Source organism: Euprymna scolopes, chromosome 29 (assembly GCF_053919585.1).
Source record: "Euprymna scolopes isolate OS-2025 chromosome 29, ASM5391958v1, whole genome shotgun sequence".
Taxonomy (NCBI): Eukaryota; Metazoa; Mollusca; class Cephalopoda; order Sepiida; family Sepiolidae; genus Euprymna; species Euprymna scolopes.
Window position 1 is genome coordinate 35,727,780 of NC_136510.1, and position 18,620 is coordinate 35,746,399.

At 34.0% G+C, this 18,620-nt stretch overlaps 1 protein-coding gene across 2 annotated transcripts in view; it reads right to left on the reverse strand.

Annotated features, from left to right (window-relative positions):
• Positions 1 to 337: 337 nt before the first annotated feature.
• LOC145252585 (mitochondrial potassium channel-like) overlaps positions 338 to 18,620 on the reverse strand; it is a 388,073-nt gene continuing 369,790 nt past the window's right edge. Inside the window, exons 1-2 of one of the 2 annotated variants that reach the window (XM_080112248.1) lie at positions 17,277 to 17,631; positions 338 to 1,372 (exon numbers count right to left, since the gene is read on the reverse strand). In XM_080112248.1, the coding sequence (XP_079968374.1) occupies positions 482 to 1,372; positions 17,277 to 17,501 (1,116 nt within the window). In that variant the 5' untranslated portion in view covers positions 17,502 to 17,631 and the 3' untranslated portion in view covers positions 338 to 481. Of the gene's footprint in view, positions 1,373 to 17,276; positions 17,632 to 18,620 lie in introns of those variants that run through there. The other variant, XM_080112249.1, reaches the window with a different exon arrangement.

The following is an 18,620-nucleotide window of genomic DNA, read 5'->3' on the forward strand; positions in this document are numbered from 1 at the left end:
AGTAAAAAAAATAATAAAATAAATAATAATAACGTTATGATTTAGAAAAAACATTCTTAACATGGGTGGAGGAGGGGACTTCCTTTGCCTGTTCTGTACTTTCACCTAACAACTGAATAAACAAAATATATAAAAACTTGATTAAAAACGAAAGTCTGAGAAAAAGCAGATTCCACTATAAGACAGAGTACTCATATCCCCACATGCCATAACTTGACGATCCTTAGCGTATAAGAATGCCCTAACAGACATCCATGTATACACTAAAGGTACTGAACATAAAAATGACAGCTTTTCAGTTCCAGACGCTGGCAAAAACATTAAAAAAAAAAAAAAATTTAATGTCTGTAGAATTTATTCTTGCTCCCTATAAAAAAGCCTTTGGATTTTTGTCATGGTCCTTTTCATCCAAAGAGAAACACACACACAAATAAAAAAATAAAAAATAAAAAAACTACACATAACTTAAAAAAAAAGGTCCTCAATTGCCGCCAAAAATCGCATAAAGTACGGGTAACGTGAGCGCGAAAGCACTATACAAAACAGTAACAGTTACAAGGGAATTCAGTTTTAGTTTCTGCTCCAATCGTTGGTTAACATTATCGAAAAGTTCATTAATTTCTGGACCGACGTAGACAATATTTGCGTTTTCGACCTCTTTCGTAATTGGCCTAAGCAGCAGCAGATTCTTTATCGACGAAAGCTCAGCGTTAAGGAATTCATCCTGATTCTTAACGGCTGACAACAACTTATCAGTCTGTTCTTCCAGCTTTGATAAATCAAGGTTGGAAGGAGTCACCTCTGGAACCCGAGACGGAAGCACTGGCTCGATTGCGGTATTAGGTAGTGGGGAATTTTTAGCATCAAGGGTGTGTTTCACGTGTGCCATAAAGGTTTCAGTTGAAGACACTTGATTTTTCAAGGTATCCATCAATTTCTCTGTGATCTCTCTCTGTTTTTCGCCATCGCTGGTAGCTTCCCTCACGATGGATCGCAATTCCCGCATCTTCATCTTGTTGTTTATCGTCGTTCCCAAGATGCCAAGGAAGGCACCAATGACTGAACCGATCACCGACCAGTACTTGGTCCGCTCTGCTTGAGCCCGCTCCTTTTCGTGGCTCTCACGCAACGAGGTCGAGAGGACAGAGAACGTCTCCCGTTCCTGCTTCTCCAACTGGCGCACTTCCTCCTCAAGGGCCTTCTCATTGCGGATAATTGTATGCTCTTCGGTCAGCAGGCTGAGGTATTTGTCGTCGGTCCGACTCGTCTTTTCCAGTTCATTGCTGATCTGTTTCAGACTCATCTGAATCGAGAGGAGATGCTGGTTCTTTTCACGGCGGTCATTTTGGACATCCAGGAAGCATTTCTCCGACTGCAGAAAAAAAGAGAAAAGAAACAGAAATTTAAAAAAGGCACCATGCTATTTTTTTTTTTTTATAATATTTTCGAGTTAAATTCAAGTTTACAGTATCTTTTGTTTATGAAATTGTTAGGTGAAAGTACAAAAAGTAGTTACAAACCACCTTCACCATTTTAAGAATGGGTTTCTAAATATTACTATTATTTTAGCATGGTATCTTCTTTGCATAATTGCCATTTATTCTCTTTAAAAAAAAAAAAAAAATGCTAATTTTCCATGTTTTAAAGACTTGTTTTTTATTTTTAAAAATATTTCTTTAAATGAGGTTACTATTCCATAATCAGAGACTCGTGAGCCACTATTTTAATGGATGGTCTAATAAGGGATCTTCCCGGAGTCTTTAAAAAACTGAAATTTACACATCTTTTATATAAAAATGAAAATGTGTGTGTGTTTGTGTGTGTGTGTGAATTTTTTGTGTATGTCCGGCGAAGGTTTTTTTCTGGGAGCGCTCAGGGTGGTCACTCATTCTTAGAACTTTTTATATACTGTCTAGATTATAATATCTACGATTCACGAAATGCGGTCGTGTGTATCTTTAATTTCAGCGACTTTTACATGTTATTTTTGGCAATTTTTTTCACTCGCCGCTTGCTTCTTTGGCTTTTCAGTATAAAAAAAAAGCAAAACTGAAAGCGAAGTCGTTCTCGACCTTTCGTGTTGAGACATCCAGAAAGCAATAAGGTTAGATCAATGCTGGGAAAATAAACCCGTCATAGACAATTGCTATTCATTTGGACACTCCCCTTTTTTAAGGGAGCTGTTTTCCCCAATATCTTGGCGGGGGAAACAAACAAATACACAGAAACTGGCTTGCAGCCAAAAGTTAAGTCGCGTTTTGTTTGACCTCATTAAATTCATGCACCTGTCATTTAAGTTTTTAATCGTTAAATTCAAACGCTTTTCAGTTCCTCTCCTGTCCTGGCCGAGCGGGTAAGATGTCAGGTTTTTCACACCTTTCTTTTCCACCCCCTTCGCTTCAAGGCTTCAGGTTGGAGCCTACCTTCCTACCAAATCCTTTTTTTTTTTTTTTTTTACACCGACAAATACTCGGGCAACGCCAGGCACCCTTGCTAGTCTAGTATATAAATCTCAAACGTCTGTTTATGTATATGTATGTTTATATGTCTCACTAGCACTTTTCTTAGCGACATTGGACCGAGTCCATACCAGTAGCATCTGAAAGAGCAACGTCTCAGTCGAATAATATATGAGAATTAAAAAAAAAAATCGGTCAATTATTACATGTAGAAATAGACATTTGCGATGAGGGAGGATAGCAAAAAATCATACCTTCACAATGATTTAGGCAAGCAAACATGCGCAAATGATGTTCTTTCTAAAATTGGTTTAAATAGGAGAAAAAAAAAAAAAAAACGTTACTTCGCTGACTTCATCATGGAGCAGTGGTTATCAAGGTCGCATCATAAACTTCAGGATTACTTTTTTTTTCTTTCAATTTTTAAAAAACGTTTTAAACTTTAAACAGAGTTATTTATGCCATTTTCTTTTTGTACGCTTCTTCATTTTCCCTTCTTTTATTTTTCCATCACGTTTGCACCCATGTAACGGACCTTTTTTTTTTTTTTTTTCTGATTTTTAAAAAAGTTTTAACATTTAAACAATGTTATTTATGTGATTTTTTTTTCCGCTCATTTTATCCCTTCTTTTATTTTTCCATCTAGTAGCCATGTTTTTTTTTGTTCTTTTTTACACCTGGCCCTTGCTCAATATCCTTACTAAACCACCTCTCCAAACCCAGGCAACACCAGGTACCTCCGCTAATCATTTATAATTCATAACTTCAGAAATGTACTGGGCCTACTTGCTCAGCACACCACTCTACAGCAGTGAATCAACTCTTTCCACCAACACAACCTCATATTTAAAAAAAATTCTTACTGCCAGCTCATAACATGTTATCACCTTTAAATTTTTTTTTCTTTTTGATAAGAAAGAATTTTTTTTTGATAATTAAGATTTTTTTTTCTGAATGAATGGGGTGAATTAGCATCTGCCAAACCATGTTGAAAGAAATATTTTAGTATTTTTAAAATACTATGTTGTTCTAGATTTTAAAATCTAAACTTTTCTTTTTTTAGTTTTGTTGCAGTGAACCAATTCTTGGTTCCTAGCAGACTATCTAGATAAGTGACTCATTGTAAAAAAACAGCTGGAGTCTTGTTGGCTAGATGACACCTAGCAGAACACTTGCAACAACTAAATAAAAATGTTCTTTATACATACAAGCACGAGTGAAACATTGTCCGGGAACCAACACGTTGTAGTCTCAGTCGTAAAGTGGACAAAAAATAGAAAAGAACTTCAACTCGACCCTTTTTTTTTGTACAACATTTATTTACTCACTCTCTCATTACCGCTGTGATGTACCTCATGTGATCGATGCCTCTTACGTGATCTCGAACGTTCTCCTTTTTTATCGTCTTTTTTCCTTGTCATTTCGCCACAGCTTGATATTTGCATATAACCGTCTGCACGTTTATACACAGTGTTTATTCTCTGAATCAACTGCTGTTTCTCTTTGCCACATTTCACGTGTGGTCGGCGATCATCGCGTCTGTTTATCATGTTGCCTTGACCAAATTGATTCTTTCTCTCCACAGGTCTATCTTCCATGACCTTAGGAAGATCTTCACCTTGTAAATTTTCAGTATTTATAAAATAATGATCATGGAATATATTGAACCCATTATTTTTATTTAAATCTTAGAGGAAATGTATTATTTTGTTTTAACAAAAAATGCCGTTACTAAAGTTATGGTTTTCTGTAGTTAAAAAAAAAAAAAAAAAAAAATGACGGAATTTATTTTTACTTTTTTTATGAAAATAAAGCATCGTAAATTATAACAATTTAAAAAATATTTAATTTTTACAGGAACATTACGAAAAAAGGCCCCTAAAGTCTGTATTAATGAATTTGATATAACTTGAAGAAAAATTATATTCTTGAATTACCAATATTACCATTGAATTAAGCATTGTTTATTTAATATTTTCACACCAAAATATTATAATAGCAAAAATATTTCTTTTCTTTTTTTTAAATTACAGATTTGGCATAATTTTTATATGCAAGATTTTAATAATTTCCTTGCTCGCATGAATATGAAACTTCTGTCAATAATTTTGTGTATGGCTTGACAGGTCTTTCTACTTTAGCCGTTCCGTGTTTAGAATGCCACAGTACCACATCACTAATCTTTTCTTCTGTCACAATGTCCGGCATATTGTATTTTTCTTTCTCTTAATACTGAAGAGATCCCATGCAACCAACCAAATAGATGGCTATTGGTTGGGTGTGTTTTCCAGTTTAAGTTTAACTCTGCTTAGAGCATTCTAGTGTAACTTCCATCTAACTTTCAAGTTTTTTACTGAGAGTCTGTACTGATGAACCATAAAGCAGCGCCATTTCCGTTACGGCTCTAAAAAAGTTTTTCTTGATCTGTTCCGAGAGGGCAGATTTTCATATAACTTTCAGCTGATTAAGTGCACCCCAAGCCTTGGCGATTCTGACGTGGACGCCTTTTTTGGTGGATGCTATGTGACTGCTGAGAGATCAACTTGTTTGAGTGGTGTTCTGTCAAGCATTTCAATTGGACCGGTTTGGTAGAAGAACGTCTGTTTAACTAAGATGAACAAAAATGGCATTCAATTCGTTTTGGAAGGTGCTAATTTCAGGCTTAAAAAATAAAAAATTACCCTAATCCGATTGGCAACCACTCTCGGACTTGGACTTACTGTTCCACTAATTCTCTTTAAATTTTTTAATGATATTTTAAGCCTAAAATTTGCAACCAAGTCCCTTCAAAATTGTCAGTCATGTTGAAAGGCACGCTAGTTTTATAACAGAGTGAGTATGGGCACATGAGAAAATCAGCAACAGCCGAAGGATAGCTGGCTAGCAAAAATATTAGCAGCAGCAGCTGTTAAAGCATGTATGCAAATTAGCATGTGTGCGCTAGTTTGTATCACAAGAAAAGGAGAAAAAATACACCACATGATTGAGAAGAGAAGCAAATTGCGTCCCGGGGAAGATGATCGTGTAAATAGAGAAACAGAGAAAGCGCTCAGAGCGCTAGCGTGAGGTGGCGAGGACAGAGACTTTTAAAAAGCACATACGTGTGCAAAAAGACTTTGAAAAGATAATGAAATGTGTTGTCTTGGAAGAACCACGAATAAATGAATTTCATTTTTAAAAAATAATGCAGTGTTGGATTCTTATTTCTTTCCGTTTTTTTTTTTTTTTTGTTTGTAACTTTGCTACAATTCCAGATAGCATGATTGTCCAAGAAGTTTGAAGTGTAACGGCACTTAACAGCCATGTTACAATTTGGCTAAGCAAAAGTGACAATAACAAATGCATAAATAATAAATCTTACAATCCATAAACACATGTGAAAATTATCAAGGTAGAATGAAACAGTAAATTTTCTTACGTTTTTGCAAAAGTCTTTTTTTCTTTTTACAAAGTAGTCACCACTTATCAAGGCCCAAAGGCCACTCGAGGATAAGGGTTAATAAGTGTACAGTGGTCAATAGGACAATGTTGTAATTGTTAGTTGTGGAAATTTGGTAAATTGGATTACTTAAGGGGAACGGCTCATCAAGAATTTGTTTACGTTGGACTTGAAGACGACAATATTAGAGTCAGCTGGAAAGCAGACAAATAGAAGAGAGTTTCACAAGCATGCAGGTCTAAGAATGAAGTTTTGTTCATGGAATCTATGTTTAGGTTTAGGTACAGATAAAGAGTGGGGGAAATTATCGAGAGTGCTTTCAGCTAGACGAGTGTTTCTCACGAAAGTTTGGTGAGGGGAGACGAGCACTTACCATGAAAATATTAAAGCAGAGACAGGCTCGCAACGTTTCTTCTGTGAGAAAGAGGTCGCAGGGAAGAGAAAGCAAAACAACTATTTGTTTCTTTTTTTTTAATACCTTTTATCTAGTTAATTATACTGCACAATCGCTTCCCCCTCCCCAATTAAACAACTATAAAAAGTTAGAATGTCTCAGAAATGGAGGATAATTGGTGCAAGTGCATAACTCGCCCTTTCAAGAAAATGAAAGACACGTCTGTATATAAAACGGGTCCCAACTCTAATTAGGCCCCGTTTCTTAGTGTTTTGTCCAAATGAAATGAAACTTTGGTCATAACTAGTTTATTATATTCAAAACATCGCAGCAAAACACTAGGGTCTTTGGCCTTTTTTTTCTCCGTTCTACAGCATATCTTCTAGATATACTTTCTATGTACTTTGTTTATTTTGGGTCACCCTGTATATATATATATGTACTAGCATGAATACCCAGCGTTACCCGGGTGGACATGAAATTTGGTTTGAACAGAGCTGCTATACTAAGGATATTGAGTAATCCCCCACAGAAAAGAATGGAAGAAGTAGGTGACAACGTGCCCTCCACCACAAAAAAAAAACAAAAAAAAAAACGAAGCAAAACAACTTTTATTTCAATAAAAATAGCATTGAATGGCTGTGTAACAGCTAAAAAAAAAAAAAAACATTAGCCGCGTAAGCAGGCTCGAACCTGAAACGCGTAAAAAGAAAGCTAAGTCATAAACGCTTTTGCCAAACGTATATAAATATAAATGCGTAAGTGACTGGCATAAAATGGCATCGCAAAACGTGACGCCTCTTCCCTTGCAAGAAACGGTCCAGTTGACTACCACAGAATTAATTTTTTTTTCTAATTCTCATATATTATGCACTCGAGTAATCGTTTTTTTCAGATGATACTGGTTTTGACCTGGCCTGATATGGAGGGAAATTCTGGTTTCTAAAAATATCGATGTTGGTAATAATAATTCAAAATAAATTAAATTAAATATATTATCAATAGAAATCAAATTTAAATAATCTTAAATAGAACACTTAAAAGAATTCTCTTGCTATAAACAGTAATTAACATAGTTATTTAGTAAAATCGATTTTTCTTAATGTAATATGCAAATGAGGTTACTTTTTAATCATATGTTTTGCAAGAATCAAACTATATATAGAAATAAATGAAATAGGAAAGTAATGCACCTTTTGTATATATTAATCAAACTGTAAACAAACAAACAAGACAGAAATACGAATTTATATGTGTGTGTATATATGTATATACAAGTTAAGAAAATGCAGAATAAAGTTACATAGGAACATTATTACATTATCAAGTCACCCTCTCCCCGATGTCGGTATTAATAATTCAAAATAAATTAAATACATTATCAATATAAATCAACTTTAAATAACAATCTTAAATAGAACACTAAAAACAATTCTCTTACTAAAAACAGTAATATACAGCTATTTAGTAAAATCGATTTTTCTTAATATAATATGCAAATGAGGTTACCTCATTCGTAAAATATGCAATAATCATACTATATATAGAAATAAATGAAGTTAACAACGGATATTTTTTATATATTAATCAAATTACAAACAAACAAACAGGCAGGAATACAAATTTATATATATATATATATATATATATATATATATAAAAATGTAATTCTTGGTTCGTTCAAAGTCGATAAAACCAGATTTCTACATTACCAATTTAATTCAAATTCTCAGAAAATTTATCTGTAAAGTCAAGGAATGTTTGCATGTTATTAAAATAAATTAACATCGCAAATTATAAAAATATATTAAATGAAATAAAAATATTTTTTGTAACTGCGAGATTGTCCGCCATTTCATTTCCGGTAGAAATGAGCCTTTTCACGTGCACCACACGTTGACGACTTTCGAATTATAACATTTAACTATCTAATTAATAGATGGGTAAAAAAAAAAAAAAAATCCCTATTTTTTAAATTATATATATATATATTTTTTTTGTACTTTAACCTTACAATTGAATAAAAAAAACATAAAACTTTAATTAAACTTGGAAATACGATTTAAAAAATAGTGCTGATCGGTAAGTGCACTAGCACCATTTGTTTATCTTAATTTTTTTTATTTTTTAAAAGCTTTCCTGTCGAAGCCTACCTAAAATAAATTTGTCTAATTCTTAATTTCTTATGTTATTGAAAAAAGAAAAAATAGCATCCTGAAATTTTGATAAAATTTTCCATTAAGGCCTGTCTCACGTTGAGTTCCATAGTGACCAACAGACTTAAAATAGCGCAGATCGGTAAGTGCACTAGCACCATTTGTTTATTTTAATTTTTTATTTTAAAAAGCTTTCCTGGCAAAGCCTACCTAAAATAAATTTGTCTAATTCTTAATTTCTTATTTTATTGGGGGGGGGGGGAAGAAGGTAAATATGAAAAATTACTCCACCCTCGAAAATTCCTTTAAAATTACCACTCTTATAGGTTTTCGGGGTCGCTGAAAACTAAATTAACGTTTATAATTAAGGCAAACGAGTAGTTTCCAAGATATGAAGAAATGTTAGTTTAAAAAAGTGGAGGATCACTTTTCCATAATTTAACGTAAAATGATCACCCACTTTGTGGCCACGATTTTTTTCAGGGGGAACTTTCTTTCTACTCTTGGAAAATCCTTTAAAATTACCTGTTTAAATTGGTTGGAGGAGCGGGGGTGTTTTGGCGGCCACGGCCCCTCCACCGCCTCCCACCAAATGTAAACAGAATTTTTGTAAAATATTAAACAGTTCTTCTGTTCGGTTAATGTCGGCACGTTACTTATGTTAAAACAGTTAAACCGCATAAGCACCTGTTACAAAACTATACAAATTCTATAATTGAATATCCCCCTTCAAAAAAAGAACGAAAAACAAACCGGGTCTTCCCCCCCCCCCAAAAAAAATACCGGTGAGTGCATTTCTTCATATCTTGGAAACTACGTGTTTGCTGGAATTTTAAAGGATCTTCCGAGGGTGAAAAGAAAGCCCCCCACCCCAATAAAAAAAAAAATCGTGGCCATAAAGTGGGTGATCATTTTACGTAAAATTATGGAAAAGTGATCCTCTACTTTTTTAAACTAACATTTCTTCATACCTTGGAAACTATTCGTTTGCCGTAATTTTAAACGTTAAAATTAACACAACGCGTGGCAGGGTACAGCTAGTATATATATATATATAGAGAGAGAGAGAAAATAAAAAGGAACAAACCATATTATGTGTTCATCAACGTTTCGTCTTTATTTCGAGACTTCCTCTGGATGAAATAAAGACGAAACGTTGATGAACACATAATACGGTTTGTTCCTTTTTATTTTCTCTATTTTGTCGGAATACTATTTCCATTATTTTCATCATATATATATATATATATATATATACAAGGTGCCTTCAATAAGTTTCCAGATTTTTTTCATATGGCACCTTTATTGATAGTGCACATGTCAAACTCTAGTCCCCTTCGAAGTAATCTCCTCCAGCAGCAATGCACTTGTTGTATCGTTCCAACAACTTCTGGAAGATCCCATGGAAGTCCTCTTGTACAAGTGTGTCAATGACCCTCGTCACAGCCTCTTTCATCTCTTCAATTGTCTCATAACGACAGCCTCTAAGAGTTTCCTTGAGCTTAGGGAATAACCAAAAGTCACAGGAAACAAGGTCTGGGCAATAGGAAGGGTGAGGAACTGTCTTGGTGCCCATGACTTTCTGATCTTATCTGAGAACCCGTGTGACAAACTTTCCGTAAATGTTCCACATCTTCAGTTCCTCACGAATAATTGTGCATACAGTTCCCACACTGACATCAAACTGTGCACTTATTGTCTGTATAGACACACGACGGTCCTTTTACATGAAATTCTTTATTTGGCCAATCAACTCTGGTGTTCTGACTTCCTTACTATTCCCATACCTCTCAGCATCCCTCACAGAGTCTCTGCCTTCCTTGAATCTCTTATACCACTCAAAAACTGATATTCAATTCATGCAAGATGGTCCAAAAGCAGTCTGAAGAATTCCATAAGTTTCTGTGGCATTTTTTTTCCCAAGTTTAAAACAGAATTTTATTGCATATCATTCCCTTAAAGTGTTCCCACGTCCAGATTGCATTTTTGAAATTCACCTGCTGTGACAATCAGTAGGGTGTATTCCAATTTCTGCTGTAGCTGTTCATTTGAACTTGAAATCATAAAAATTGGTCAGTCATCTCATAAGTTGTATAATAATGACATACTAGCTTTTCAAGAGTCTACAACAATTTTAAATGCTTGTACAAAAAAGTCTGGAAACTTATTGAAAGCACCTAGTACCTATAATGAAAAGAAAATCATGTAAATTGATGAAGCAGTTGGTAAATTTTTACTTTCTTTCCACCCTCCAATGACGATTTTTATAGATTCTCAGGTCTGATGAAAGTGAATATCAGGGTTTGTATTACTGTACACATAGATTCGAAAAAGTTGTCACAAAATAAATATATGACAAATAAATGTTATCAAAGGCAAGATAAGTTACTTTTCTACCTAACTGGATATAATTCACGTGTTTTTATTCAGTGTAACATGTTTATTCAGCTCGAAAAACATGCAATGTTTACCGATGTATTGGAAAATTCAAAATGGCAGCCGACTGTCTCTCGGAGAGGGTACGTTTGGGAAAAGGTATTATAAATAATAAACTAGACAAAATACTGTTAGAAATTCGCTCAATATATGTTACCGTGACATAAGTTGACATGTATTCGGTTGTTTTCTAACAGTATTTTGTCTAGTTTATTATTTATAATACCTTTTCCCAAACGTACCCTCTCCGAGAGACAGTCGGCTGCCATTTTGAATTTTCCAATACATCGGTAAACATTGCATGTTTTTCGAGCTGAATAAACATGTTACACTGAATAAAAACACGTGAATTATATCCAGTTAGGTAGAAAAGTAACTTATCTTGCCTTTGATAACATTTATTTGTTCTATATTTGTTTTTTGACAACTTTTTCGAATCTATGTGTACAGTAATACAAACCCGAATATCACATTTAAAATTTAGGGCAGACAAGATTTCTGGATATTAAGACATTTTTTTCCAATATATTAATAAATGTCAGTGGCGTTAACCATTCTTAACATGGGGAGGAGGGGGATGCACGTGCATTAGAACTTTTCAATTGAGAAAAACATAGCCTCCAGTAAAACAAAATGGATTACATTTGATAATAAAGGTACTAATATCCAGAAAATTACTTGACTGTCCCAAATTTAAATGTGATATTCGTTTTCAGCATATTCGAAACCCTATAAAGTCGTCAATTTAACAGTGAGACGTTGAAAATTAAAAATAAACACCAAGTAGTTTTATTTTTATAAAGAAAATTATTTTTAAGATAATTTGAATTTTTCCAATGCGTACCCACCTTTCTATGTTAAGAATTGTTTCCTAAAATTTTTAAGCATTTAAAATTATCTCCCTTGTCTGGAAAAATGGCGTTGAAAGATCGTCGATTAGCCATAAAATTTTGATTTTTTTTTCTTTTTAATAAAACTACTCGATCAATTTATGTGAGTTTTGATGTATGATCTTTTTTAGGTACGTGCAAAATGAATGCCGATGCTCAAAATGTATAAACATTTTGATCCTTCCCTTTACTTAAAAATAGGCACCGCCAAAACTGGGGGGGCAGGTCAGTACTTTTTGACGGACCGTCTTTTTAAAAATCTACCAAAAATCAGGTAATTATCCGATCAATACGAAATTTTCAGCGATTATTAGGAGAAGAATGAACTTTATAACAGTGTACTTATTTTTCATAAACGATATTTATATATATATTTTTTTTTGCTTACAAAACCCCCCCTTGTTTTGAAGTGGGAACAAATATGCTTAAAATAATCATCTGAAACTGAACAAAACATATTGTGTTGTTGTAAGGGACAGAATTATAGATTAAAAAAAAAAAAAAAAAAAAAAATTGTTTGCATACCTTATTTTGACGTCTGAATATCAGAACTTCGATTGTGTTTAATTATCCCGCTTTTGAGTTTTGAAGTGTGAAATTCGGTGAATATGTTAAGTAAAATAATTAATTTAAGTTAAGCAAAACAAAAAAAAAAAATTTTTTATATTTATACGAAAAAAGCCATTTTAAAATTTTTGATAAATAAATTAACAATTTTTTTTTAGCGAGCCGAATAATGCATGACCATTATTAAACAGAGCATGCTTTGAATAATCGATACAAAAAAAAAAAATTCGATAAATATTGTGCCCTTTGTGTTAAAAATAGCATCATTTTTTTCGATCTCGTTTGAAAACGTTTGCCGCCTTTCGACTACGGTGGACCAAACGCGCTGAAATAATTTTTTTTTATTCTGCTTTAAATTGCCCCTCCCCCCATTTTGGGGAGCCTGGCCCCCACACACATACACATTAAAAACCAAACTCATACAAATGGTCACCCATCTGGTACTGGCCAGCCTCAGCTTAATAATACATTGAAATTTTCGTCACTGAAAAATAAGTTTTTTTGGCCTGTTTAGTCTTCCATAGTTTTCGTCTCATCGAAAGAAAACGTAAACAGAGTCGATCTGAACTCTTCGGCGACGCGAAATATCTGGTTACATATATGAATAAGTGGAATTATTTGAAATTCAGGTACTTATATTATAATATTTTTGCATATTCTCTTAGAAAATCATCCTAAATCTTAGTTAGACAATAAATGAATAAATAAATTATTTCAAAAACCCTTTTTTTTTAATATTTAAGTACGTTTTTTGTGCAAGACAAAAAATAACAATTGTTAACTTTTTGGGAAAATTTAACATTTAAAATTGAATTAAAAATAGTAGAAAAAGTTTTACATTATTCTGTTTTCTATATGATAAAATTCAGGGTTTTATCTTTCTGGAAAAAAAAAAGTTACTCAGAAATAATGGATTTTAATAAATGTAATTTAGTTTTAAAAAACAACAACAACTTGATTTTGCGGCCATTTTTGGCGGTGCCTACTTAAAAATCATCAAAAATTAACCAATTTTCATGAAATTTTCAATATTTATAAAATAACTAGCGAGAGGTACCCGGCGTTGCCCGGATGTTTTTCGGGGTATGTGAAAAAACCCCAAAAATGTGAAAAAAAACAGGTGCCCGTAAAAAAAAAACAAAGCCTTCACGACGCGCAGTTGGAAAATAGTAAAGTGTTAAAAATAAAACAGGTGCGCGTTTTTGATTGACGTGACTGCGATAGCTATTCAGCAGTAAGCATTTTGTGTGGGACAGTTTTGAATGAGGTGCATAAATTGGTTTGTTTGTTTTTAGAATCAAAACATTAAAAAAAAACACAAAAAAATCTAACGCAAGGCAAATGAATGATGAAAACAGAAAAACGAACACGTGAAAAATGGCTTAAATAAGCCTGTTTCGATATTAAAATTTAAAAAATCGATGGATACCCGGGTGTCGCTAAGAATAAGCGAAGTAAAAAAAACAAAAAAAAAAAACAGGAAAACGAACGTTACGTGAAAAATGGCTTAAATAACACAGGGTTCAATATTTAAATTTAAAAAATCAAAAAAAAAAAAAAACATCTCACACCACGATTCGAACCCAAAACGTTTAGATAATGAACAAACACGCTAACCAACTGCGCTAAAGCGACGTAGATGAAATGTGTTCGGTTTTCAACTATTTAAAGTAAATCAGGTCATGACATCATCTGACGCATGCGTAGAATCGGGCATCGTTACGAGAAACCCGTTTTTGTTGACCCCCCCACCCCCCGTGGAAAATTGTTGATTTCGGGGTGAAAAAGTTAACGTTTTTGGCCAATTTTTCGATATTATTCAAGCGAAGGATGAGACTTCGATATGATACCGAGTTTGTGAATTTTCGTTGCGTCTGTCGAAAGTTTTTAGCAGACACACAAACATACATACATTTTCGCTTTTATATATATAGACTAGCGGGGGGTACCCGACGCTGCCCGGGTGTCTTGAGGTAAATCAAAACTCCGGGGGGGGGGGGAGGGTTAAATAATAAAATAAATGTTTTGGTAGGTAAGTATGAGAATCGAACCCGTACCCTTGAGTTGGAAATTAATGTGTGAAAAAAAACTGTGCTACGTTAACCATTGAGCCATGGCGACAGACAACATTAAGGAGGTTATTTAACTATAAAAACAGGCGTGCGCAATAAAAAGTTAATTCTGCTGCTTCCATTTGACCTAATTAAGAAAATCAAATAGAAGTCCCGCAGCGTTTGGGTTTGTTTACCCAAATTTAACTGTTTTTTCCCCCAACAGATGTTGGGGAAGGGGAAAGCAGCTCCCAATTGTCCAGATTGAATAGCAACTGTCTGATCAAAGCTGATTGCTTCTGGACATTTTTCCCAGCACAATGCCGAAGACGTCGTTTGAGTTTAGTTTCACTTTATTTATACTAAAAAGTCCAATCAACACGCGAGAAGCCAAAATAGCAATAATTTTGTAAAAATCGACGTAAATAAATCTATACGCTACGCGCTTCCCTAATTCCTAGATATTATTATATAGGACCTATATACACAGTTGTAAGTGATAGTAACAAACCCGAGACCGTGTGCGAGAAAAGCCTTTGCCAGACATACACGAAATGGTCACACACATTTTGCTTTTTATATATAAAGAAGAAGAAGATGATGATCACGGAATATAATGAACCCATTATTTTTTTATTTTTATTTAAATCTTAGTGGAAATGTATTATTTTCTTTACACAAAAAATATCTTTACTAAAGTTATGGTTTTCAGTTGTAAAAAAGAAAAATGCATGAATTTATTATTACTTTTTTTTATGAAAATAAAGCATTGTAAATTATAACAATTTTAAAAAAAAAATTTTTTACAGGAGCATTACGAAAAAAAGCCCCTAAAGTCCGTATTAATGAATTCGACATAACTTGAAGAAAATTTAATTTCTCGAACTAATGATATCATCATTAAATTAAGCAAGTACGGCCAAGGATGGAATACTGTTGCCATATCTGGGCAGGAGCTGCCAAAAACAGCCTATCATGCCTTGACAGAGTACAAAATAGACTTCGTGGTTTAGTGGGGGATGCCCTTTTCTCTACCCTGCAACCCCTCTCCCACAGAAGAGACGTTGCGAGCCTATCCTTGTTTTATCGTTATTTTCATGGCAGGTGCTCGTCTGAACTCCAATCCCTGGTCCCCCCTCGCCAATCTTTCACGAAAAACACCCGTCTAGCTGAATCCACTGTGAAAAATTTCCCCCACTCTATATCTGTGCCTAAATCAAAACGTGGATTTCATGAGCAAAGCTTCTTTCTTAGAACTGCACGCCTGTGGAACTCTGTTCCGTCTGCCTGCTTCCCTCCGGACTACAACTTGGATGTCTTCAAGTCTAATGTTAATAAATTCCTAATGAACCGCCCCTCTAATTAAACACTTCATAAAATCTCACTAACGTGATGTACTTGCAATAACCCTTATCCCTGAGTGGCTTCCGGGCCTTGATAAGTGGTGATCTCTGTGTAAAAAAAAAAAAAAAAAACCATTGTATATTTAATATTTTCACTAAAAAAATTATAATAGCAAAAATATTTCTACTTTTTTTTTTTTAAATTACAGATTTCGCATAATTTTTGTATGCAAGATTTTAATAATTTCCTTGCTCGCAAGAATGTGAAACTTTCAGCGTAACATAATTTGTATATAATATTGAACAATAATTAAAAAAAGGAATTAATTTAAAAACAGGAACATAAAAAATAATTAAATTAAAAAAAATGATACAAATGTTCAGGATAGGAATGTACGGATGCACGTCTGCATCCTTTTAATATCATGACTTCATTTCGATTGGCTGTCATTTTGGGCTTCCATAATCGTAGTGTTTACAAAACTTCATTTGTTTAGTTTGGGCGAACACCACTCGCTTTTTGGGGGCTAATTAAGCTATTTTTTTTTTGTACAAACAAGGGGGTTTCTTTTTTTATTTAATTCAACTCTTAAGACTTACAATGAATTTATTTAACTTCAAAATTTAGCTGGTTAGCTCACAGTGATATGATAAATCGGCTTTCAAAACTGGGTTCCCCTATCTTTATTCGTTTATTTTTGCCAGTACCTAATGTTTTCTGTCACGAAAAAATAAAAATAAAAATAAAAAAGAAAGAAAGAAAAATCTTTATGATGTACGTACCGTATATCAAAGATTTTTCTTAATTTTTTTTTTTTTTTTTGGAGGAGGATGAGTGATGGAATTTCACCGGATAATTTTAACGAAAGTGATCCCCAACTCCAAATTCTAAAATAAGTGTTTTTTCTTTTTTTCTATCCAAGTTTTTCAAAATGTAATCGCCTAAAAGATGTAGAATTTCATTGGGGGGGGGGGGTAATCTGAGTGTTACTGTTAATCTACACATTTACTTCTATGTCAGGTCAAAAAGTACACTAGCAGATCGTATCATTAGCGTCCTAAATTATGAGATGAAAAAAATGAAGGGATCTCTTAGTAAAAGAGGATTATCTCCCTCAAAACAATGACGAATTGTAAAACAGCGCCCAGAACGGTTTTCGGAATAAACACCCCAACCTCAAAAGTTGTCCTTAATATGAGGAGGTTGGGGCTATACTCTGGGTTAGGCCGGAAAAAATATATTTAAAAAAAAAACATACATTGTCTCATTATATTTTTGTTTTAGTTAACTTTAAAAAGAGGAGGATCGCACTTGCTTTTTCTGCCTCTTTTGTAATTTTAAGAGTTTTTTTTTTTTTTAATTAAAACTAAAAGTCGAAATAATTATTGACGTTTAAAAAAACAAAACAAACAAAATTATACTTAGAAATCAAATCAATATTAGAAATCGATGGGTCATTTTCATTATTTAAAAAAAATTTTTTTTTAACTCGATAAAGTCGGCCAACCTTAGTGACCTTTTATTCGGGCATTTTCCTTACCTCGATAACTTTGTTTTGGGCCGCTTTCACTTCGGTCAGGCCGACGAAATCTTCATATGCCTGTAACCATGTCTCTGCTTTCTGTTCAAGCCAGGCCATATTTGGGCGAGGGACGTTATTAAACTTCGAAAAATCTGCGACCGTTCTCGCATGACAGATCAACAGTTTTGTGGAAAAGTTTTTTCGTCTTAAAAGCCGGCTACATATGTAAGAGGCGGCCGCCATATTTGTTGGGTTATAGCATGATTTCCGATTAGAGTTATCTGCCCTTAAACGATGTATTTACTTAGAGTTATCTCCCTTTACGATAGTGTGTGTGTGTTTTATTTCTGTGTGACGCTGACGCTTACATCCGGTTCGTTTAATCTATCTATCTATCTATCTATCTATCTATCTATCTATCTATTATACTAGCCTTTCAGCTCGGCGTTGCCCGGGTGTCTGGATGTGTATGTCGAGCAAAAAAAAAAAAAGTGGTAGTAGGAAGGCAGGCTCGAACCCGTACCGCGAGGGAGGAAAAGAACGGGGAAAAAACCTGACGTCTTTGCTGTTACGACCCCCGCCAAACCGGAAGTGACGTAGGTTTAAATTAAGGCTAGACAATCGAAAGGAGAGGATGACTTTCAAAAATATCGACCCCCCCCCCCGTTGAAAAGTGCCTAGTTGAAGGTGAAGATTAATATCTTCACCTTCAACTAGGCACTTTTAGCCAATTTTTCGATATTGGTCGTCTAAAAGGTCGAACTTCAAAACGTTACTGATATTGGTAAAATCCGTCGCCTCTGTCGAAAGTTTTAGGCCGACATGCAAACATACATACATACATACATTTATATATTGGTAACTAAAAATTTTCGACCCAAACCAATTAAAATATCATCTCTGAATACACTTTATGTAAAATTTCAAATGTTTAGCCCAGAAATTGTCTGAGTAATTTGATAGAGACCACAGAGGTCAATTTTTTTAAAAACTTTTACCCCTATTATGATCCCTTAACACTTATTGTTTGGGGCTCAACTCAAGTTATTAAGTTAGATCCCCGTCCAAGGAACTTATATCTAAAATTTCAAGTGTTTAGACCCAAAATTACCGGAGGAGTTTGTAGAGTTTTCAAAGGTCAAATCGTTGAACTGGATTTAACCGAATCGAAGGGTTATTTATGTCATTTTTTTCACTTTATTTCGTTTTGTAGTTGATTAAAAAAAACTGGAATGGAATTATAACGTTCATTTTCGTTCTATGCTTTCTACTGGGTGAAACGCACCATAGACTTAATCGAATCCAAGGGTTATGTATGCCATTTTTCCTCACTTTTCGCTTTGTTTTTTTTTTTTTTGTTTT